At 33.6% G+C, this 21636-nt stretch overlaps 1 protein-coding gene across 14 annotated transcripts in view; it reads right to left on the minus strand.

Annotated features, from left to right (window-relative positions):
* Positions 1 to 21636, minus strand: part of EYA4 (EYA transcriptional coactivator and phosphatase 4) — a 282485-nt gene that overhangs the window by 63133 nt on the left and 197716 nt on the right. For 6 of the 14 annotated variants that reach the window (XM_050787975.1, XM_050787980.1, XM_050787978.1 and 3 more), the window contains 5 exons: positions 16016 to 16140; positions 14562 to 14630; positions 6030 to 6122; positions 1488 to 1554; positions 141 to 283 (listed from right to left, as the gene is read on the minus strand). In XM_050787975.1, the coding sequence (XP_050643932.1) occupies positions 141 to 283; positions 1488 to 1554; positions 6030 to 6122; positions 14562 to 14630; positions 16016 to 16140 (497 nt within the window). The remainder of the gene's footprint in view (positions 1 to 140; positions 284 to 1487; positions 1555 to 6029; positions 6123 to 14561; positions 14631 to 16015; positions 16141 to 21636) is intronic. The other 8 variants (XM_050787983.1, XM_050787984.1, XM_050787981.1 and 5 more) reach the window with 4 other exon arrangements.

The following is a 21636-nucleotide window of genomic DNA, read 5'->3' on the forward strand; positions in this document are numbered from 1 at the left end:
TTCAGAAAAATGATTGTGCAAACCATTTAATTAGTAAGATGATTTTCCTTCTAAAGTGTAACCTACAATAGAATACAAAGCTACCAGCCAGCAGGATCACCTGCCTATAACCAAAGAAGAAGATAGAAGATGTGAAATACCGTAAGTGGGCAGGCTGTAGGGCTGTCCTGTCTGTGAGTAGGCTGTGTAGACGGCTGGCTGCTGCATCCCCGAATACTGAGTCTGGCCTGCATATGCAGACATTGTTTGAGCTGCTGGTGTAGAAAGAATGTGTGGATAGGGCCTAAATATCAGAAAAATAGCATTACTGTGGCAACAAAGACTGTGTATTAATTTAGACAGCCTAGATTCAGTGAAACCCTATAATATCCAGGACGTAATCCTCTTTATCCGTAATTTTAACAATATAGGAAAAAACAACAGTCTGAATGTCAGGAGTTCAGGCTCTGCTACAAGCCAGTTTAGTGACCACAGACAAATGATTTAAACTCCCTACGTCTATACCACATCTGTAAAAGCAGAAATTTGATTTAAATATTATACCTAGTGTCTCTTCCAGGTCTATAATTCTTGCTCATATCTGAAATCGCACTCCAGTTAATATGTAGATGAGGAAAATGGAGCACACGCTAGCTTTATTAGTATGCTCATGAGCAAGTTCACACTCACCATGAGTGACTTAATGCTATGCAAAGACTACAAAAGTCTATTTAAAAGCCGTACTAAGAATTCGCTCCCAAGAATCAGAAATTTAAAAAAAGAAAAAGAAAGGCAGGAAGCTTCCAAAAAAAAAGGAACATCATTCCTTTCATCATGCCACATTTTACATCATGTTCTCCATTGGATAGCCAACCTCCAGTCTATATATATGTAAAGGCAGACATTCTAGATGCTGCAGAAAATAACATACTATATTTAAATGTGTATGTATCAGCAATACACAATCTTGGCACGTCTGGCTGATTCCAAACCAATTCAGATATACACCCAATATAGTTAAACTTCAGAAATATCTACGACTGTCCTCAATAAAGTGACTATATTAGTTATAAAAAACAATAAAGCATATTCTCCAAAAATATGTTTATTAGAACTGGAAATCCAACAAAAGAATTTCAATGATGGAATTAATTATGAAGTGTTGACATTTAGATAAAATGTAATCTCTTGAGATTTTTTAACCAGCCAGCATTTTTGAATTTGAATTAAAATGCAATGTATTCTAATTTGAGCTTGATATTTTTCTCAAGGTATATATAAATATTCAAGGGAATTATCAAGATAAACGTGGGTGTCTCTATTTCAAATTTGTACAGGATATTTATCTACATATTTAATCTATCCAAGCATTATCCAACTAACTATAATACATGTATAGACATAAATGTTTGCCAATTTAAACTTGTCAAATTGTGTGAATACAGATTAATAAAGATAATGCTGGAAAAAATTTCTAATAAAACAGAAAGAATCTACTGACCACTTACTTGGAAGGATACAGCTGTGGGGAATACTGATGTGCTGATCTGGGGCTGTAGCCACTACTTGTAATTACTGTAAGACACAAAAATACCAGTGCACCAAAGGTTAATTCATAAATACATTTCACTAGAGTGTACATAACAAATTTGAAGAAATTACCGTGTTAAACACGTTTCCAAAAATTCATTTTCTAAAAAGAAACAGTTGCCTAAACACTTTCTCCTAATTAAACTGCTTTGAGTTTTGTGCAAAAAGCATGATATAAACATTTGTCTCACAAATCATTCCCTCTATCACTCTTCCACTCCATTTTCTCAAATCATTAGCATGCTCTTATATATTAATATGCTATGAATAAATATCTTTGATTACAGGGTAATTAAGCTTTCATAATATAAAAGTAAATTTTTAAAATTTGCAAACTTTACATTTTAAAATGCCAAATATGATGGCAGTATGTACATATCGCTCTTCCTCCATATTTGTTCTAATTGAAATACAATACAAAATAAGAAGAGTGTGATGTTCCAAACTTCGTTTTCTAACAGTACAATACGATTGTATTCTATTTCCTCTCATTTTACCAATCAGATGAACAATTAAAAATGCAGTCTAAAACATTCCAGTAATAATTAAAGAAAGCACAGGTGATTTCTTTAAAACATAATCACAAAATGCAGTAGCAATTATATTTACAAATAAACTTTGAACTATTAGAGATAATACTTTTCTGAGAAGAACTTAAAGGTGAAAGTCAGGTCCTATTAACAGTTCATCCAAACATGGAGCCCCAAACTGGAATATATCCAAAAGCTTGGAAGTTTCTCTTTCCTTTAACTATCTGCCTTGACTAAGACAGATGTTTTGCAAATATATGGACTCTAAAGTGTGAGCCAGTTCCCTTAGAGCCAATCCACACTGCGTGAGCACACAGAGTGTCTTTATTGGGCCATCTGCTGTTCATTCACTTTTCAAAAAGATTAAAGCAGTACACAATGCAGTGCTGGAATTAGTTTAGTCTAATCAATCATAGTTATACTTCAAAGTACTATGTCCTTTCTAAGTTGTTCATAATAATTCTGGAGCTAAACTTTTAGAATTGTAAAAGTGACAAATAGGTTTAGGTTGCTAAGTATTTTATGAAACAAGATATATTTCTATATATATCACAAGTACCCTTGTGATGTGCTTCACAAACACACAAAATTTAATGTGTTTAAAATGCTATTTTGCCTATAAGCTCTGAATATGGAAAGAATATTTTCATTTTCATAGCAATAATACAGTAAGTATATTTTTAAGAATATTATCAATTTTGAAAATCATCAAATTTGACTAAAGGTGTTATTTCTAAATATTTTCAGCAACCCAAACTTAACTGAATTTGATATGTATCGAAAATAAATTGAACCAATAAACTATTAATTTTCTACATATTTATTAAAACTTAATGTTTTAAAATTTTCAAATCAACTTAATGAAAACAGACTCTTTTTTCTACTACACAATGGGCATTAAATGTACATTTCATAATAATAGTGTTATTCCAAAGATAGTCATTCTAATTTATCAATTCACAATACCAAATACTCTAACAGAAATATAGTTAAATGAGGCTTAATTATATATTCTTTCATCTCTTCTTTACAGAATTTCTCCTTGGTACACTCAAGATTTGGGCCATACTAACTAGTTATGATGAATATTATGAAATAGAAGGCTTTTCCAAAGAGACACTGAATAATGAAGATAAATATTCATTATAGTAACTTCTAATAAATAAGACATAGATCAAAATTACACATTTCAGAAAAAACCCATATACACGAACTCAATTCTGAATATACAGGATGTTTCTTCTAATGATAAAACTAAACATCATTAGAATAATGTACTCACAACACTATAAAGGCTCAACTAAACTTTACAATTTTCTATTAACGTCTATATGTTCATTTTCTAAATAGAACACAAAACCTTAGACTCAGAAAACTACGATGTTCACGTAGGAAAGTTTATGCTTCTTTACTAAAATACATACATTTTGTTCTAATTCAGAAATTTGCAGATAACTGAAAAGAACAACAAAATTGGATTAAAGTGAGTGGAAATTATGCAGATCAAAGTAAAGACTGCTCTCACAAAGGGCAACCTCATTTCCGGAATGATTTCTGGAATATCTTGTACAAACTTGAAAGACCTTTGTTTTATTCCCCACTGTCATTTGATTAATCATAAACATTACCCAATATACTTATTACATTCCATCATTTCTGTATACAACGGTAAGCAAACCAGCTTGTTTTTGAAATGCCCTGAAAATTAATTTAAATAAATGTTTAATGTCTACTGTCAGTTTCTCTGGTGGTGTCAAAGCAATTTTAAGGTTTCATTCTTATTATCATGCCATCTTAGATTGGTGACTCTCAATGGGATGAGAAGTGGGTGGGGGTGAGAATTTTGCCTGTCAGGGGACATTTAAACATTCTGGATACATTCTTGGTTGTCTTTAGTAAGACATCTTTGGTTGCTTCTTCAGTAAAGAAGCATCTGGGGGAGTGTTGCTGGCATTCTGGGATAGATGCAGCCAAACATCTTACAGTGCAGAGGACAGCTTTCCCACACTAAATAATCAGCCCGAGTCTTTCACAGTGCTGATGTTGATAATCCCTGCCCTGGATCACTGCTGTGGAATAAAACTTTCCACAGAGTTGGAAATGTTCTGTATCTGAGCTGTCCAATATGGTAGCTGCTAACCACATGCAGCTGTTAAACACTTGAAATGTGTTTAAACTTGAAAATTCAGTTAAATTTTGGTTGCTGAAAATATTGAGAACTTAACACCTCTAGTCATACTTAATGATTTTCAAAATGTATTAATATTATTGAAAATATACTTACTGCATTATTGCTGTGAAAATGAAAATAAAAAACAAAATTTTTAATTTTATCAAATTTTAATAACTACATATGGCTAGTGGCTACCTTATTGGAGAGCACATCCCTAGATAATTCTTTAAAAAATTCGGAAAATATCTATAAAGATAATATGAGTGAATTTCAGACAGGATGATTGTTCATACCTATTTCTTTTTTCATCTATTTTCTGGTGGGGTATTACAGAAAGGACCCAGGGGCTGATCATAAGGACATGGTTCTAGACTCATACCATGGACCAGCTGTGAGGCCTTGACTGTATGGCCTTAACCACTTTTAACTTTTCTTGTCTACAAAATTGATCAGAGAGCTCTGAAATTCCTTCTGGAGCTAACACTTTATAGTTTTGTCATTCAGCTTTCAATGAACTTGTAGTATACTACTGAAGTATGTCAGCAATAAATTAATAACTCCATTCCTTTCCTTAAAAATTTGTTCATATAGATTTATTTTGCAGAAAGTTTATAAAACCTATGGTAGGTGTGCAATACAGAATACTGAACTAGTAACTATTTATCTCCCGAGAGGCAGGTAAACTGCTAGAAAAGATGTGTATTAGTACACATGAGTCTCTATGCAAAGTTTATGTACTAGTATTTCTTTCTTGGAGTATTAATATTTATGTAAATATATGGCAACTGCTTTTAATCGGTGTGAACTAGTGAAATTAGATCATCTGTAAAAATCAAATATATGCTATAATGACATAATACTCTAAGACATATCTCAACTATTTTTACATAAAACATACTGACAAAAAATCCTTATAACATGAGAATATGGATAAATGTAAAATGTAAAATGTATTAAAATAGAATAGCAGAACCGAGATTCAGTTACCACAGATACATTCCTACGTTTAATGTTCTTCTTTCTGATGTACCCATTCCTCCTCAGGTTAGAAAAATCCTTTCACCAGATAATAAGCCAAAGAAATATTGTAACTTAAAAAAAATTAATGGAATCAACTTAATTCATGCCCTTTGTGCCCAGCTGGGAGTTATCAGGTATTTATATTTTAAAGGGATTGATGTTTAAAGACATGCTATTGTTCTCTTTGAAGCATACGAGCACTCTCAGAGGCTGGGTTCTAATGCAACCAGCATGTGCTCTCCTGCAGCCCATTAACCTTTAATACTTGTCACTCAGCTGCTTACACAGGAGGAGTTTTTTAAACCCAGAGAGGAAACAAGGTTATTTAGAAGGAATCAAATGGATAGTTTTACATCTCGAATGTTAAACAGAAGGTAGTTTTTATGTAATTCAAATGGGTAAGTTGAAGAAGCAAGGTCAGCTACTACAACTTAATTATTAAATTAATTAAGCACTGTATAAAATAATTTTGAAGGAAGTTAAGTTTACTTATCTGTAATAAGAAAGTCATGAAACTTTTGCTGTCAACTACAATATCAAGCAACATTATTCTAAATATAATTTGTAACAATGCATACTGCTTATGACTATTAGTTCTTAAAAAAATAAGAACTTGTTTCTAGCTTTATAAAGATCAAAGTTCTAAGAGCTTGGATGCTTATGCTGCTTATTCCCAAGCAGGAGGATGTGGACGCACCCCCATGTGTACGTAAGGACACACGAGCTAAAGGCTTTACCTGACCCAGTAAAAGTGTCAAGCGCTCCATCTCCAGTCGTGGTTGTGGTTTCACTGCTGTTCAAGGGCTCTGTTTTGACTGCAAGGAGAGACACTATGTAGAAGAATAAGTACATGTGAGTTTTACTTCTAAATTTATGTCAAAGACTCTGTCCGTTCTACTAGTGATTTTTCTAGCTACCATGGGCATGCAAGAGAAAACTTGAGAAGTTGATGAAGAGAGTTTGTTAATTTAGCTGCTAAAGGGGCATGCATTTAGAGGATTTAATCTAAAATCCTCTGGCCAAGCTAGTTCTCTCAAATCTGGCTTTTAAAGGCAGTCAACCTTAAAAAGTGAAACAGCAGTACACATATTTGTATTTTTAATTCATCTAAACACACTCTCACGTAGTCAATAGGAAAAAAGGAATCATCATCAGTCTTCAGCACATTTAATCAGAATTATACCAGAGAAATTTACTAGCTTATATTTTATTTTTCTCAGGAAGACATTTTTAAGTTTGCATAATAATACAATGAAGACATATAAAAGTATAGAAACCATGGGCTCATTCACACAATGAATGAAAAATGAAGCACTCAATGAAGCTCTAAAAAACACTCATGAGCTATAAGGTGTTGGGCTTCTTATTTTTAATGGTATAACAATTTTTAATATGTTATAGAGATAAGCACAGAAAAAGAGATGACTTATACAGCAACAAGTACATCTTTTGAAAACTCTTTTAATATGTTATTTCTACATGGCAGTGGTGTATTTTGGCAAAATCATTGCTCGGTAACAAAGTGGCCTAGTACACAATATTATCATTATTAGATGCGATAAGGGTGATGGGGGTGATAATAAAGTTTTACCCATTTGGTCACACCATATTTTCCCTTTGTTGGCAAAGCTTTACTACATATATCACAGCAGCAAGGAAATAAACTAAGCTATTTCTACTTAACACCTCTTGTGTTTCCTGGTCATAAATGACATGAACCATACAGTTAAATAACTTAGAAGCAAGCAGAAAATTACAAAGAGGAAAGCTGAAGTCTAGCCAAACGGCAAAAAAGAACAGTCAGTCATAGGGTACCCACCAATCACACAAGTCAGTAATGTTATTCTGTTAGAAAAGCAATTAATTGATAGAAAACCATGCGGTAATGATTATGCTCTTTTCCACATGAACAGAATTAACCAGGCCCTCAGTGAGCTCTGTGTTAATTTAGTATGCATGATTTATTAATGACTTGATCGGCTGGAAGATTCAGAGGAGAAACGTAAATGTTGGAAACAGAAAGTAAAGAAACTTGGATTGCTTTTCTTAGCAAAAAAGGAAATTCAAGTTCGGCTTATCTTTCAATAGCAACAATGATCTGAAGAATAGTCTAATTATTTATATAATGATAAATAATAAATTAGTGGTTATAACTTTTCAGTAGTAATTTGCACAGTAGTCCCTATTATGGTTATACCTTATCAATCACTAAACCTATCATTACAAAATCATTTTATCACCTTTTTATTTACTACTATATAACTAATACTTATTGAGAGCTTACTACATGCTAGATGATGTACATTTAGCTAATCCTTAAAACAACCCTAATTAATACAAATCACTATACCCATTTTATAGACAAGAAAACTGAAGTGCAGTGGGGGCTGAAGAGCCTGCATAAGTTCCAGTGCAGGAGATGGTAGAGCTAAGATTTGAACTCAGGTTTTTAGCTCTAATACGCAGGATCTTTCCACCGTATCAGGCTGCCTTCAGGTATGAAAATGGCTTATGCTCATGACAATGCCTCTTCTCAAAGGCCCAAAGCATAATGAGAATGCAGTTATCTCCTAGATAGAATAATTAAAAATACCTCATTAAAAATAAAAACTGCACAATACCGGAATAGGATACTAAGGCATGTTTCCCATTTCTTCCTCATGGGATATTTTAAAAGACAACAAGAAGTAGCAAATTTGAAAATAGGTAACAGTAACAGCACACCCTTAAAAGGCACTTGATACATTCCAGGCATTGCTCTTGCCCTTTACACCTATTAACTGATTTACTGCTTTCAACAGTCAGTAGATAATATCATCATCTTCATTTTTCAGATAAGGAAACTGAGGCACAAAATGGTTAAATAACTTCCCCAGTCACAAAGCTTGTAAGAGCTAGAATTTGAGACCAAGTGGTGCGTGTTCAGAATCCAAACTCTAAACCATACTGCCTCTCAGGCAGCATTAGCTAATCAAGAATTCCTTTTGTCTGTATGAAGATAATGCAGAGTATAATCTAGATGGGTATAAAGGCTAGTCCATCTCATGCAATGTTTACATTTGACTTCTAACATTTATGACAAAAAGGCATGGCCCAAAGCCTTCAGCAAAACTAAGAAACAGTTTATCAGAGCTTCTGACTTCTACTTGCAGCGAAATTCCTATGTATGCGTATCTAAAGCTATGAACAATATTTGCAAAAGTAGCTTCATTATAGTAATAGTAACACAGATTTTACTTGTGAATGGAGGTGGTAGAATGAGAGCTGTGTCTAACAAAACTCGTCTAGAAGCCAGACATGAAGATTAGTTTTGCTACTTTGAATTTCAACTCTTAGACCTGATTTCAAAAGCTTAGTATTGGTTTTGATTATAATCTCTTTAATTTGAAAGTTTAGGGAGGTCAAAAGGAGAAAGAAGAGGAAGGAGAGAGCGAGTTTTTGGTCTAATTCGTTATACTGGAAACATCTCTCATTAAAATTTTAAAGGTTTGCCTTTAGTCAAAGACAGACAAAGAGGTTCATTTTACTGAGAAAAGGCATCCCTGGGAAAGTATATGAAGAGAGGAGTAAAAAGCACGATGTGTTAGCTTTACTAAAATGCCTGAATTTTAAAGTAATAATTCAACAAAATGGATGCTAACGTTTGGGGGAAGTGGTGCCTGTCAATGTAAAACTGTTTTTCCTATGCAAGTAAGGGTAGAACAAAAGGGAAAAGTGGAAATAAAACACTTATTCTGTCACAGAAAATAAACTGCACTCACATTAAGTGAGCACCAACAGGCACCCCTAAAGCTCGAAGTTAGTCCCAAAGTTTTTTTGGTTTGATTTTTCTAAATAAAAAGCAGTAGTATTAGGTAATAAGAAATAACTATTTTTTCAGCAGTAGAAAGCTCAAATAGAGAAGTGAATAGACACTCCTTATATTATTAGCTGATTTATTAAAACATGTTAGAATACAAAGAAGTATTATCTTGGTATTTATGTAACAGTTAACTAGTATAAACATTATAAAATAATTATAGATAAAGCTTGGAAAACACGTTATTTTCACTGAAGCTACAAATACATTTGAAATGTAAGCTGTTTTCTTTTATCTTGCTTTTGTTTCTGCACTTTAAATTACATCTACTATATACTTTTCTAGTGGCAGGAAACTTAGCTTTTCATTAAATATATGCAAGACACTATTGGAAAAATGTTCATTAGTAAGACAAATAACTAATAAGTAAGACATGTTCATTAGTAAGACAAAAATTAGTAGTCCTATTACTATTAACTTGTAAAAATCCTTATTCCAAATAATTATCGGTGTCTATTCCTTGACTGTTCAAATGTATTTTTAAGCTATATTTTGTTTTTCTTAAATTAACATGATGTTTAAACGGGGCTTTTAATTTATTTTCAGGACAGCATCCAAATTCATTACACGCAATAAGATGGAAGCAAAATCCTTCTACAGAAGACAAGCACCATATTTCTTAACCAAATGCAAGCTTACACACAAAATGTTTTGATTTCAAAGGAAACAATGATATTTTAATGTCCTAGGTTGAGAAGTTTTGTGGGATTATTATTCTATATCTTCAAAGTAAGGGAGTCAGAGCTCATTTTGCTAAAAGTGGTATAAAATTACTTTCTATAGCACTTTGTCCAGAACTGTTAAGAAATTCTTGTACTGTCAGGCCCAGCTCCCCACTAGTTAGCTACTTGCAACTTGGATGTTTCTGACAGAGCCAAATAGTAAAAATAAATAAATACACATGATTGGCTTTTCCATTTTTTTAGCTTTAAAAATAGTTCTTACATATAGACTGAATTAAGGTCATACATGATTATTGTCAGGTATCAGTAATGGCTACTAAGTCATAGATTTCCTGTCTTCACATCCCAACCTTCATCCCTACTGCCATACACTTATTTTTAAAGCATTCTTACTCTTGTCCCCTTAAATTGTCTTTAGAATTTAAGTACAACATTAATGTTGATTAATTACTTTTAGAGAAAGTCTGTTTTATTATCATAACTCAAAGTTCATATTCATTTGTTGCAATTCAGGCTTCATCCTCGAAAGGGAACCCACATAACTTACATTTCATCTTCATAAATCAGTGTAGTTTAAACATAGATTAAGGTGTGTGTGCACCAGTTTAAGGTGTCCATTTAAAAAACTACATATATGTAATTCCACATACACTTCTTTCTGAACCCCAAAAAGCTCATACAGAGGCTTTTGACAGCCTAGTTTCTACAAAGAATTTCAGAAAGTTAGATCAGGAAAGTTACAATTTATAACACTGCAGGGAAGCAGTAAAAGTATCGCCTACTGGTTTTAATAATCAGTATAGCCTATGATTTATGCTTGTTTGAATCAATATATTCATTCAGAAACCTATGATTACCAAGTGTCTTTCATTCCTAACTACCCATAAAGTATTTAATTTTGTAAAATAATTTGATGAGGACATTTCTGACTTTTATTCTAAAAAAAAATCTCTACAAAGAACCGACCCACAGCAGTAGGTAGCTCTACTGCATAAATACTAATGCATTACATGTGAGTCAGTCGTCTCTACAGTAAAAATTCTAGAAGATTCTTTTCTATATTGCTTTCAAATATAGAAAAAAAAATAAAGCTGATCAGAATGTCTCATTTCTATTCCCCCAAACCTTTCCTTTGAAGTCATTTCTTAATCTCCATGTAGAATCAAATATTCCCTCCCTCCACTGTTCATCCACCTTGAACACATTATGGCATTCATTATTTTCATGTCTGCTTCTCTCTGCTAGACTTTTGGTTCCTGGATGGCTGGTATCGTGTTCTTTAGGTCACTGGGTTCCCATTTCCTAGCATAGAACTTGGCATATAATAGGAACTTGATACACTTCAATTAAGTGAGAAAGTGAAAATTTACTCTTTTAGATCCTGCCCTAGCCCTCCCAATAGATCTAAGTATTTTTGTATATAAAGTGTAGTTCATCATGAATCCTGACACCATTAAGCAAATTAGAATCTGGAATTACCTATATCTGGAAGTAAAGGTTCATATGATTGGCATGCACTCTTATATGTACAACATAACTTATGTATATGCATATAGATCTATATCAGGAGTTGTGCCAAATCTGACTCATGGTCTGTTTCTGTATGGTTTTAAGCTAAGAATGGTTTTTACCTTTTTAAATGACTGAAAAACATCAAAAGGAGAATATTTTGTTACATGAATATTTTAATGAAATTCAAATTCTGTGTTCAAAAGTCAAGTTATTTAAATACAATCATGTTAATTTGTGTAGGTATTATGTATGGCTGCTTTTGTGCAACAATAGCAGAGCTAAATAGCGACAACAGAGAGCAGGCAGCTCACAAGGCCCGACCTCTGCTTTATTTGCTAAGGTAAGCTTGCATTTATGCTATCTTCATATTTTACACTTTAATAATTTTACAAGTGCTAAAAATTTCAAAGGAAAATCTATATTCCATATAAATCTGCAGATGTAATTATATAATAAGGATTAAGGTAGGGAAACACCTTAAATTACTTTCAAGAATATTGCAACGTACTTAAAGAGCACCAATATAGTATGATAAAATCTAAAGGTGATACTATCAACTTATGTCAATTAAAAAAAATTAGGCCGGGTGTGGTGGGCCACGCCTGTAATCCCAACAGTTTGGGAGGCCTAGGTAGTCAGATCACCTGAGGTCAGGAGTTCATGACCAGCCTGGGCAACATGGTGAAACCCAGCCTCTACTAAGTAAAGTACAAAAATTATCCTGGTGGGCGTGGTGGTGTGTGTCTGTAGTCCCAGCTACTCATGAGGCTGAGGCAGGAGAATCACTTGAACTTGGGAGGCGGAAGTTGCGGTGAGCCGAGGTGGCGCCACTGCACTCCAGCCTAGTAGACAGAGCGAGACTCTGTCTTAAAGAAAGAAAGAAAGAAATAATCTTTTTGAACATCTCAAGTTATTGGAATGATCTTGAAAAGCTATTAGTTCTTTTCTTTTGCCTTTTGTTTTATTATAATTTTATGAAGTGCTACAATTCCAACAATAAAAACCAAGAATTGAAAATAAAATAGTTTATTCTTAATAGAAGAGATCACACAACAAATGCTTAGTCTGTGTCACAAACGCCCACCATAAAAAGTCATTGACATTCAGCTGGGCACGGTGGCTCACGCCGGCAAACCCAGCACTTCGGGAGGCTGAGGTGGGTGTATCACAAGGTCAAGGAGATCAAGATCATCCTGGCTAACATGGTGAAACCCCATCTTTACTAAAAATATAAGAAATTAGCTGGGCATGGTGGTGGGTGCCTGTAGTCCCTGCTACTCTGGAGGCTGAGCAGGAGAATGGGGTGAACCTGGGAGATGGAACTTGCAGTGAGCAGAGATCGTGCCACTGAACTCCAGCCTGGGCAACAGAGTGAGACTCCATTTCAAAAAAAAAAAAAAAAAAAAGTCACTGAAATTCATTAAAAGTTTCATATAATATGCTACCAGGACTATATTATTAATAATCAAAGTTTAACATTTTGTTACCAAAAGTTTACTTTCTTTAGCCCAGTTTACACATTTCTAAATGCAAATAAATTTATCTGACCAAATGGAGAGTCTGTTAACACAATGCATATTTTCATTTCCCTTAAAAAGCTTTTGCCTATTATTGCATTACTAATTAAAGAAAGGAAGATATACTGAATTTATTGCTAAGCAATTTATATACATTATCTAAGACAAAAGTCATGCCAAGAAGTACTATTATCATCCTTTTATAGAAAGGAATTGAAGCTCAGAGAGCTTAAGTAACTTGTTCAAGGTGACACAGCCAGTAAGAGTAGTGCTAAGATCCAGATCCATGGTGGCCCTGACAACACAACTCCTTGTTTTTCTCCTATGGCCTCACGAGTTTTAATACTGACATTAAGAACCAGGAAAATTTGATGCTTACTACTTAGAAAAATGTTTCTGGCTGAGATTAGAGGTAAATTACTATTGATCGCACATATTCACTATTATAATGTTGCTTGTGTTAAACACTATTTGAGAACAGACCACAGCCAGTAAGCTAAGAACATTTTTTTACATATTAAATGTTTAAAATGTTGTCAAAATGACAATATTTCATGACACATGAAAATTATATGAAATTTAAATTTTAGGGCTCACAAGGTTTTACTGGAACATAGCCACGCTTATTCATTTACATATTTTCTCTGGTTGCTTTTGCACTATGATGGCAGAGCTGAGCAGCTGAAACACAGACATGTGACCTACAAAGCTAAAAATATTTACTATCTGGCCCTTTACAAAAAAAGACCCTGCTATAGAATTAACAGTATCTAAATTCTAGCAACATATTTTTAAGTATGAAAAGTATATTTAAGTATAAAATTGAAAAAATTAAAACTAAAACTATACAAATACAAATAATGAGCATATTGAAGTACTTTTTCTTCACTGATCATATACTCTAATTTAGTCGGAGATAGAGCAAGGTCCAGCCAAACTGTGCCTATTCTAACTGTTTGTTTGTGATACACATTTCCAACAGGCATGAGCTCCTTTTTGATTCTACAACTGGGTGGTGCCACAAAAATGTGATGGCTTTGTTTTATTTGATTTTTTTTAGCATATTAGCATTTGATTTAAGAGAAAGTTTGTTAATATGTGTGTAAGTATGAATGTAGTTAATATCCACAGTACAAAAAAATTTAAAAGCCAGTATTAATTTCTAATTTTAAATGTATAGCTTTCACCACTGACAATTTTTAAGGTGAGGGGATACTGATTATTAATGTTACTTTATATACATTGGAATAATTCTCAAAATCTGTAGAGTAGAAAATATCTTTTGCTTTATTAAGAATTTAATTTAAATTATGAAAGTCTATGGATTACGAAGGTGATTAAGTTTGTATGCATGGCCACTCTGCTTCAGTCGCTCTATTTGACATGGCAGTTGTTGGGCAAAATTAATCATGTAATAAAACTGATAAATAGTGAGAAAACTAATATATGCATCATTTAGGTGAAATTATGAAACATTTAAGAAAAGAATACTACTGACCTAAAAAAAATCTAAGAATACAAATTGATAAAAAATCATAACCAACTGCTGTCAATAAACAACTAAAAGGCATGTTCATTTTTCCTTTTTCAGTACTGAACACAGAAAAGAGATGCAAACATAGACATAGCAACAAACAGCAATCCAGAGGGGCAAATCCACACACCCAAACACATGCAGTGTACCAGCATCTCTCATACTTGTTGCAGAAGAGGGGGTGTTGCAACTCAGCAACCAGTCTGCTGTGTTTAAAACAGTCATGTTGTCCCCTAAGAACAGGAACAGTATAAAAGTTCATTGTCTGAATGCCTGCTGATATGAATAATCTTCAATGCTTGCACTGGTTTCTGAACTTTTAGCCAAAATTGTAACTGTACTGTATGACTTTAACATTTTAGTTTATCAGGTTTGTTTCAGTTCAAATATATGCATATGAGGATTAGTGAACTTCACCAGTCTGGTTCTAGAGTGCTTGAGTTTTTAAATTTTATTATTTGTACCCAATTTAGGGTTTAAATGTACCTTCCTCCAGTTTTCATCACTAAATATTCTATACATTTGCAACTGCATAATTAGATGAAATTACAGATGCATGTTTAGAGACAAATAAACATCATAAACAAGGAAAATGTTAATCTACAAGGGAATTGGTGTAAAACATTATTAAATACAGGTAAGTTGCAATGCACACAACCTTACAAAGAAAATTTTAGATGGCATCGTTATTCTAAAAGAAATGGGAAGAGGTGTATCAATTTCATAGATAGTTATTTAAAATTTAAAAGAAAATATGATGTGGCAAATGCTAATATCTGACAATATAGTTTTTACAAATTAAATGTCATATAATTCTAAATTGACTGGCTAGATGGATCTACAAAATTTCAAATTGTGAATAATTTAAAATACAGTCTATATATAAGTGTGTACATAATCTCTCTATAAATACACATTCTGATACAAAAATTGGAACACATTTTCTGACAGGTTGAATATATTTTATAAAAATAATAAAGCGGAATATCTGAAGTAACAGCTATTATTGTTGCCATATGCTGTGGCATAATTACAGGCTAATAGAATGAGAAATTATCTGAAAAAAAGCAATTCCTTTTAAAATAAATGTTAGGTGTTATTCTGTTTGAAAAGAAAATGCAGCAGATATTAGTATTTTTGTATTTCCAAAATCATGTTTTTTTTTTTTTTATAAAGCACTTATAAGAAAAAACATTTTTAAGAAAAACGTTGAGGTAACCTTTCTTTGTAATTCAAAACAAAACCAAAAAGTTGTGTGTGTACACACACACAACACATATAGAAATTTTTGCTAACACCAGGGTGGAAATCCTTTGACCTCAATTTCTAAATTTTGTGGAATATTTATAAGGGCAAATACAAAAAGAAAGCCTTGCTCAAGGCCCTTGAAATGTTGCTCAATGCTATCTATTCTCTGTGAAAGTTCCCAGCTATAGAGCAGGAGCAAAAATTTCAAGAAAATCATCAAAACAATCAATATTAATTATATATACCTTGGATATAATGTTGATTTGTGTTATTGATAAGAAGATATTTGTTTATTAGCAGATCCCTAAGAAGTAAAATTAAAGCAAACATTGAAATACGATTCTGGGTATCTTCAGGGTAGTACACTTACCTCCTGTCCCATTTGTAGTAACCGATGTGCTGCTGAGATTAGATTTTTCCAGTTTGGAGCTACCTGGAGTATCACCACCTCCAACAAGAGTATGAGGACTTGCTAGGTCCTGCATGTCCATAGACCTGGTAGAGCAGTAAGCAGCAGAGAAGAGTTGAAATTGCAGCAGTTATTTTTTAATAGACTACAAATATTATTCTATTGACCACGTGATCTCATGGTAATAATGAAAACCAGTATCTAAGACTTAGTCAACCAGATGAACATGCCAGTTCATTAGAAGCAAACATACATACAAACAAACAAATGCATAAATAAATAAGAAAAGCTTCCGTAGTAAGTTATGCCTCATAACCTGTTTGTAACAATATAACATATTATAACATAATATGGAAAACACATTACTAACATAAAAATAAAACATATTATTATTAACATATAGAAATAACAAAAAATAATCCTATGACTGTTCCATACAATACTGTAAGAAAAAATGCAAATTCTGTCATCTTGGCAATTTAAGCTGATATACATACCCACCCTCCTAAACTGATCACCTTAGCTACACACTAGAGAGCTGAAAATGTTTAATTCCCAAATTTGGCAATCCCTGCCACCAATAATGAAGAAATCAGTAGCTAGAAATAAAGTGTGAACTCAAAATTAAACGGAAGCTTCCAGCTGACCTTGTTGACCCAGGGAGCCGAAAAATGAGCCTAAGTCCTGAGAGCTGGTTTTGTAACACTTTTGGTATAAATTCAGGAATAGGGTTTTGACTTATGTTTGCTCCAGGGATTGTGCTACAATTGGGATAAAATAAAACTGTGATTCTTTTTTTTTTTTTTTTTTTTTTTTGAGGCGGAGTCTCGCTCTGTCGCCCAGGCTGGAGTGCAGTGGCGCGATCTCGGCTCACTGCAAGCTCCGCCTCCCGGGTTCCCGCCATTCTCCTGCCTCAGCCTCCCGAGTAGCTGGGACTACAGGCGCCGCCACCACGCCCGGCTAATTTTTTTTTTTTGTATTTTTAGTGGAGACGGGGTTTCATTGTGTTAGCCAGGATGGTCTCGATCTCCTGACCTCGTGATCCGCCCGTCTCGGCCTCCCAAAGTGCTGGGATTACAGGCTTGAGCCACCGCGCCCGGCCAAAACTGTGATTCTTGAAGGGCTGACCATCTTTTGAAAAAGAAACTAGAGGCCGGGCGGGTGGTTCACGCCTGTAATCCCAGCATTTAGGAAGGCCGAGGCGGGTACATCACGAGGTTAGGAAATCTAGACCATCCTGGCTAACACAGTGAAACCCCGTCTCTACTAAAAATATGAAAAAAAAAATTAGCCGGGCTTGGTGGCAGGCGCCTGTCGTCCCAGCTACTCCAGAGGCTGAGGCAGAAGAATGGCGTGAATCCGGGAGGCGGAGCTTGCAGTGAGCGGAGATCGCGCCACTGCACTCCAGCCTGGGCCGCAGAGCCAGACTCCATCACGGAAAAAAAAAAAAAAAAAGGAAAAAGAAAAAAAGAAAACGAAACCAGGAAAAAGAACTGTGCAGTAGCCCAGAGAAGCTACACATGCTTTCATGAAAGAGAGAAACATACAAGATAAATAAAAGTTGAGAGAATTTCTCACCAACAACCTGAACGATAACAAATACTAAAGGAAGACCTTCAGATCAAAGAAAAGATACCAGACTTTTGAAAACTCAAACCTACAGGAAAGAATTCAGAATAACATAAATGTAAATATATAGGTAAAGATAAGAGATTATCTTTTATTTTTCTCTTAATTCATGAAAGACAGCCTATTGAAGCCAAAATAATTGCATTATATACATGGACTTATAATATAGATGTAATATGTGACAACAATAGCAAAAAGTGACGTGAAATTATATTTTTCGAGGTTCTTTCATTTGGCATGAGGTGTTATATTAAATTTGGATAAGAGGTTAAGTTTAGGGTACATGCAGTAATCCGAAGCGTTAAATGTTAAGAAAAATACCATCAGGTATAACAAAAAGCCAACAGAACGATTAAAATAGCATTTTAAAGAATTCGATTAACCCTAAGAAGACAAAAAAAGGGAAGGAAACAAAGAATATATATGAAAAAATGGAAAACACAAAGCAAGATGGCACACTCGAACTCAAACACATTGATGATTACACTAAATATCAATGAACTAAACACTCCAATGAACAGCCAACTATGGTCAGATTAGATTATACAACCAAGACCTAACTACGGAGGATCTACAAGAGAAGCACTTTAAATATCAGCATATTGTGCTACTATAGTACACTGCCCAGACATCCTGAAGAACTCATTCCCATAGCTGCTCAGAGTGTTACCAACTGGCAGCTTTCAACTGAGTTCCTTCCCAAAACTTGCCCTCAACTAAAGAAGGTCACTGTGCCCAAAAGCACACTCTTTCTGAGGGCAGCCCTCATCTACTGACTGGTCAATGGAGGGGTAAAATGACTATTCCCTCTTACCCTAAGGGTCACCATAGTCTCATAAGACTAGCTGAGACCTCTGTTGCAACGGTACTACAGATCAACGTCTCTTAATCCAGCCCTGCTTCTTTCATGCCCCTCAAAAGGAACTAATACTGAGAGCACAACCCAAATAAACTCCTGCAGGAAATACTTCAGCATCTGCATCCTGGGAACCTGAAAAGTGATTAAGGCCCAAATAGGTGGAGGGTCAAAGAATGGAAAATGACATACCACGCAGATAATTAACATAAGAAAGATGTTCAAGCTAATATTACATCACATAAAACGGGCCTCAAGATGAAGACTATTAGCAAATATAAAGAAAAGAATTGGAAAATGATGAAAAACAATAAATTATTCAAGAAGACATAACATGTGCCTATAAGCAGAGTTACAGAATACATGATGCAAAAACTGACAGAATTAAAGGAAGAAACAGATAAGTCTATGATCATAGTTGGAGCTTTTATGACACAGTTTTCACAGCAACCAACAGAAGAAAAGTAGACAAAAATAAATTTTAAAAAATATACACATAAGATTTGGAAAGCGTTATCACCAATGTGACCTAATTGACAGTTTCAGGACACTAATACCCAGTAATGATAAAATGCACACTATTTTCAAGTGCACATGGAACATCTACCAAAAGGATAGACCTGGGCTATAGCTGGGCTATAAAGTAAATATTGATAGACTTTAAAGCTGAAATGTTACAGGGTATGGTATCTGATCACAATGAATTAATTTAGAAAGCAATGGTAATAAGATATATAAAAAAATCCCCAACATTTGAAAATTAAACACTGCACTTCTAAATAACTTGTGAACCAAAGAAAAAAAATACAAGTAAATATAATAAATATTTAGAACAAAATGAGAATGAAAAGATATCAAATCAAACTGTGGTGTGCAAATAAGGCAGTGATTAATGAGAAGTTTATATCTTTAAATGGTTATATTAGAAAAGAAGGATTTAAAATCTGTGACCACTTTAAGAAACTAGAGGAAGAAAAGGAAATTAAACAGAAGGTAAGTAGAAGGAAACAATAAAGAGTAGAAATAATTTAAACAAAATTTGTGAACAATAGAGAAAATTTACATATTCAAAAGATGATCATGAGAGATACTGATGATTTTAAAAGGGTAATAAGGAAGTATTATAAACAATACTATGCCAATTAATTCAAAGACACACAAAATCAGTGAATTTCCTGAAAGATACATTTATAAAATTTGACCTAATTAAAATAGAAAATGTAAATAGTCCTGCATTGATTAAAAACTGAATTCATGATTAAATATTTATCAAAAAACCCTCCAGGGTCATATGGTTCAATTAATAAATACTAGCAAACTTTTTTGCTACTATTATTTAAAAAAAATTTTAAAAACAATTTTTTTTTTACAAATTCTTTCAGAAAAAATAGAAGGAAACACTTTTCATTCCATAGTAGGAGACGAGAATTACCCTGACCCCAAAACCAGAAAGGGACAATTTTAAGAAAAGAAAATATGGATATATAATTTTTATAAACATAGATGAGAAAATATTTAAAATATTCTCAAATCAAACCCAGCAATAGAAAAAAATCATGACCAAGTGTGCTTTATGCCAGTAATGTAAAGCTGATTTCACATGTGGAAATCAATGCAATTCAATATATTAACATAATATTATTTCCATGAGTGCAAAAAAAATTTGACAATATTCATCATCCATTCATGATACAAACTCTTGGCAAACTAAGAAAAGAAGTGTTTTTCCTCCATCTGATAAAAGCACTCTTGAAAAATCTATAGCTTATATCATATTCAGTGATGAAATACTGAATTATTTCGGTAGCAAGTCAAAGACATCTTCTTTTCCTACTTCACCGCAATATTCTACTAGCAATCTTAGCCAATACCAGACAAAAATAAAGAAATAAAATAAGCAAAGTTTAGAAAGAAGAAACTTTAATTCACAAATGATTTAATGGTTTATAGAAAAAATTCTGGGACATTCATCCCCCAAATCCCCAAACTACTAGAACTAATGAGTTAATTTACCAAAGTTACATGTATAAGGACCTTGCCAGTACTAAATAAAAATATTAACTAAAACATTATAACTTTAGTCAATGCCTCTCTAGTTCAAATATTGAAATATCAAAGCAGTGATTTTTCAGAGGGATGGAAGTTGGGCTAATCACAGTCCAGCTCCAGTTAAGTTCAACAACTTTAGGAAGGGTCTCAATGAACAGATCCTCACCTTAACTGCCAGAGGAAAGAACTACCACTTTTTGGGGAAATAAAACACAAAAGAAATATTATGCTTCAATCTCTATTGATTTATTGTATATAATGTTCAGAACATTATAAATATTTTGTGACCTAACAAAAAGCAGAAAAATATGACTCCTAGTGGACAGAAAACACAGTAAATAGAAGCAGACCTGTATATGACCCAAGTGTTGAAACTAGCAGATAAGGATTTTAAAACTAATGTGAATATATTAAGTAACTTATAGGAAAAGATACACACACAAGGTATATAAATGTCTATATGCCATATATAGGTATTAATATATACATATCTGCCATACATACATCTGTCATATACAGATCAATACATATATGTATATAATATATATAAAATATATATGTATTGTTAGATATGAGTTCTAAATTTCTTTTCAAAGAATCAATATGTCAGTATGTTCAATTCTTTGCCTTCTACTTTTAAACTTAACTTCCTCATAAGGCAACGTTTTTCGATTACCTGCTCCACCCTGACGCATTTCAATCACCTATTCCACCCTGACTCATTCCAATTACCTGCTACCTCCTCCGCCCTGACTCATTCTCCACCCTGCATGACCATTTTTTCCCACCAGACAACTCAACCTGTCACTCTCTTTAAATTAGCGAATCGGAATTAGTTTAGCCATCTAACCCTAGCCAATAGGGGAAAGACACAGCAGCAGGGGCTACGTGTGTTAGGGATAAGAACCCCTTTTCCTCTCTTGTCCAGGTGTGCGCTCACCATTGCTCCATCTGTAAGGGCGCACCCTCCAACAGAAGTACATTACATTGCCTTGCTGAGAATTAAAAAGAAAATTTTCTTTAATAAATTTTCTTTTTAATATTTGAG

This window comes from Macaca thibetana, chromosome 4 (assembly GCF_024542745.1).
Source record: "Macaca thibetana thibetana isolate TM-01 chromosome 4, ASM2454274v1, whole genome shotgun sequence".
Lineage (NCBI taxonomy): Eukaryota > Metazoa > Chordata > Mammalia > Primates > Cercopithecidae > Macaca > Macaca thibetana.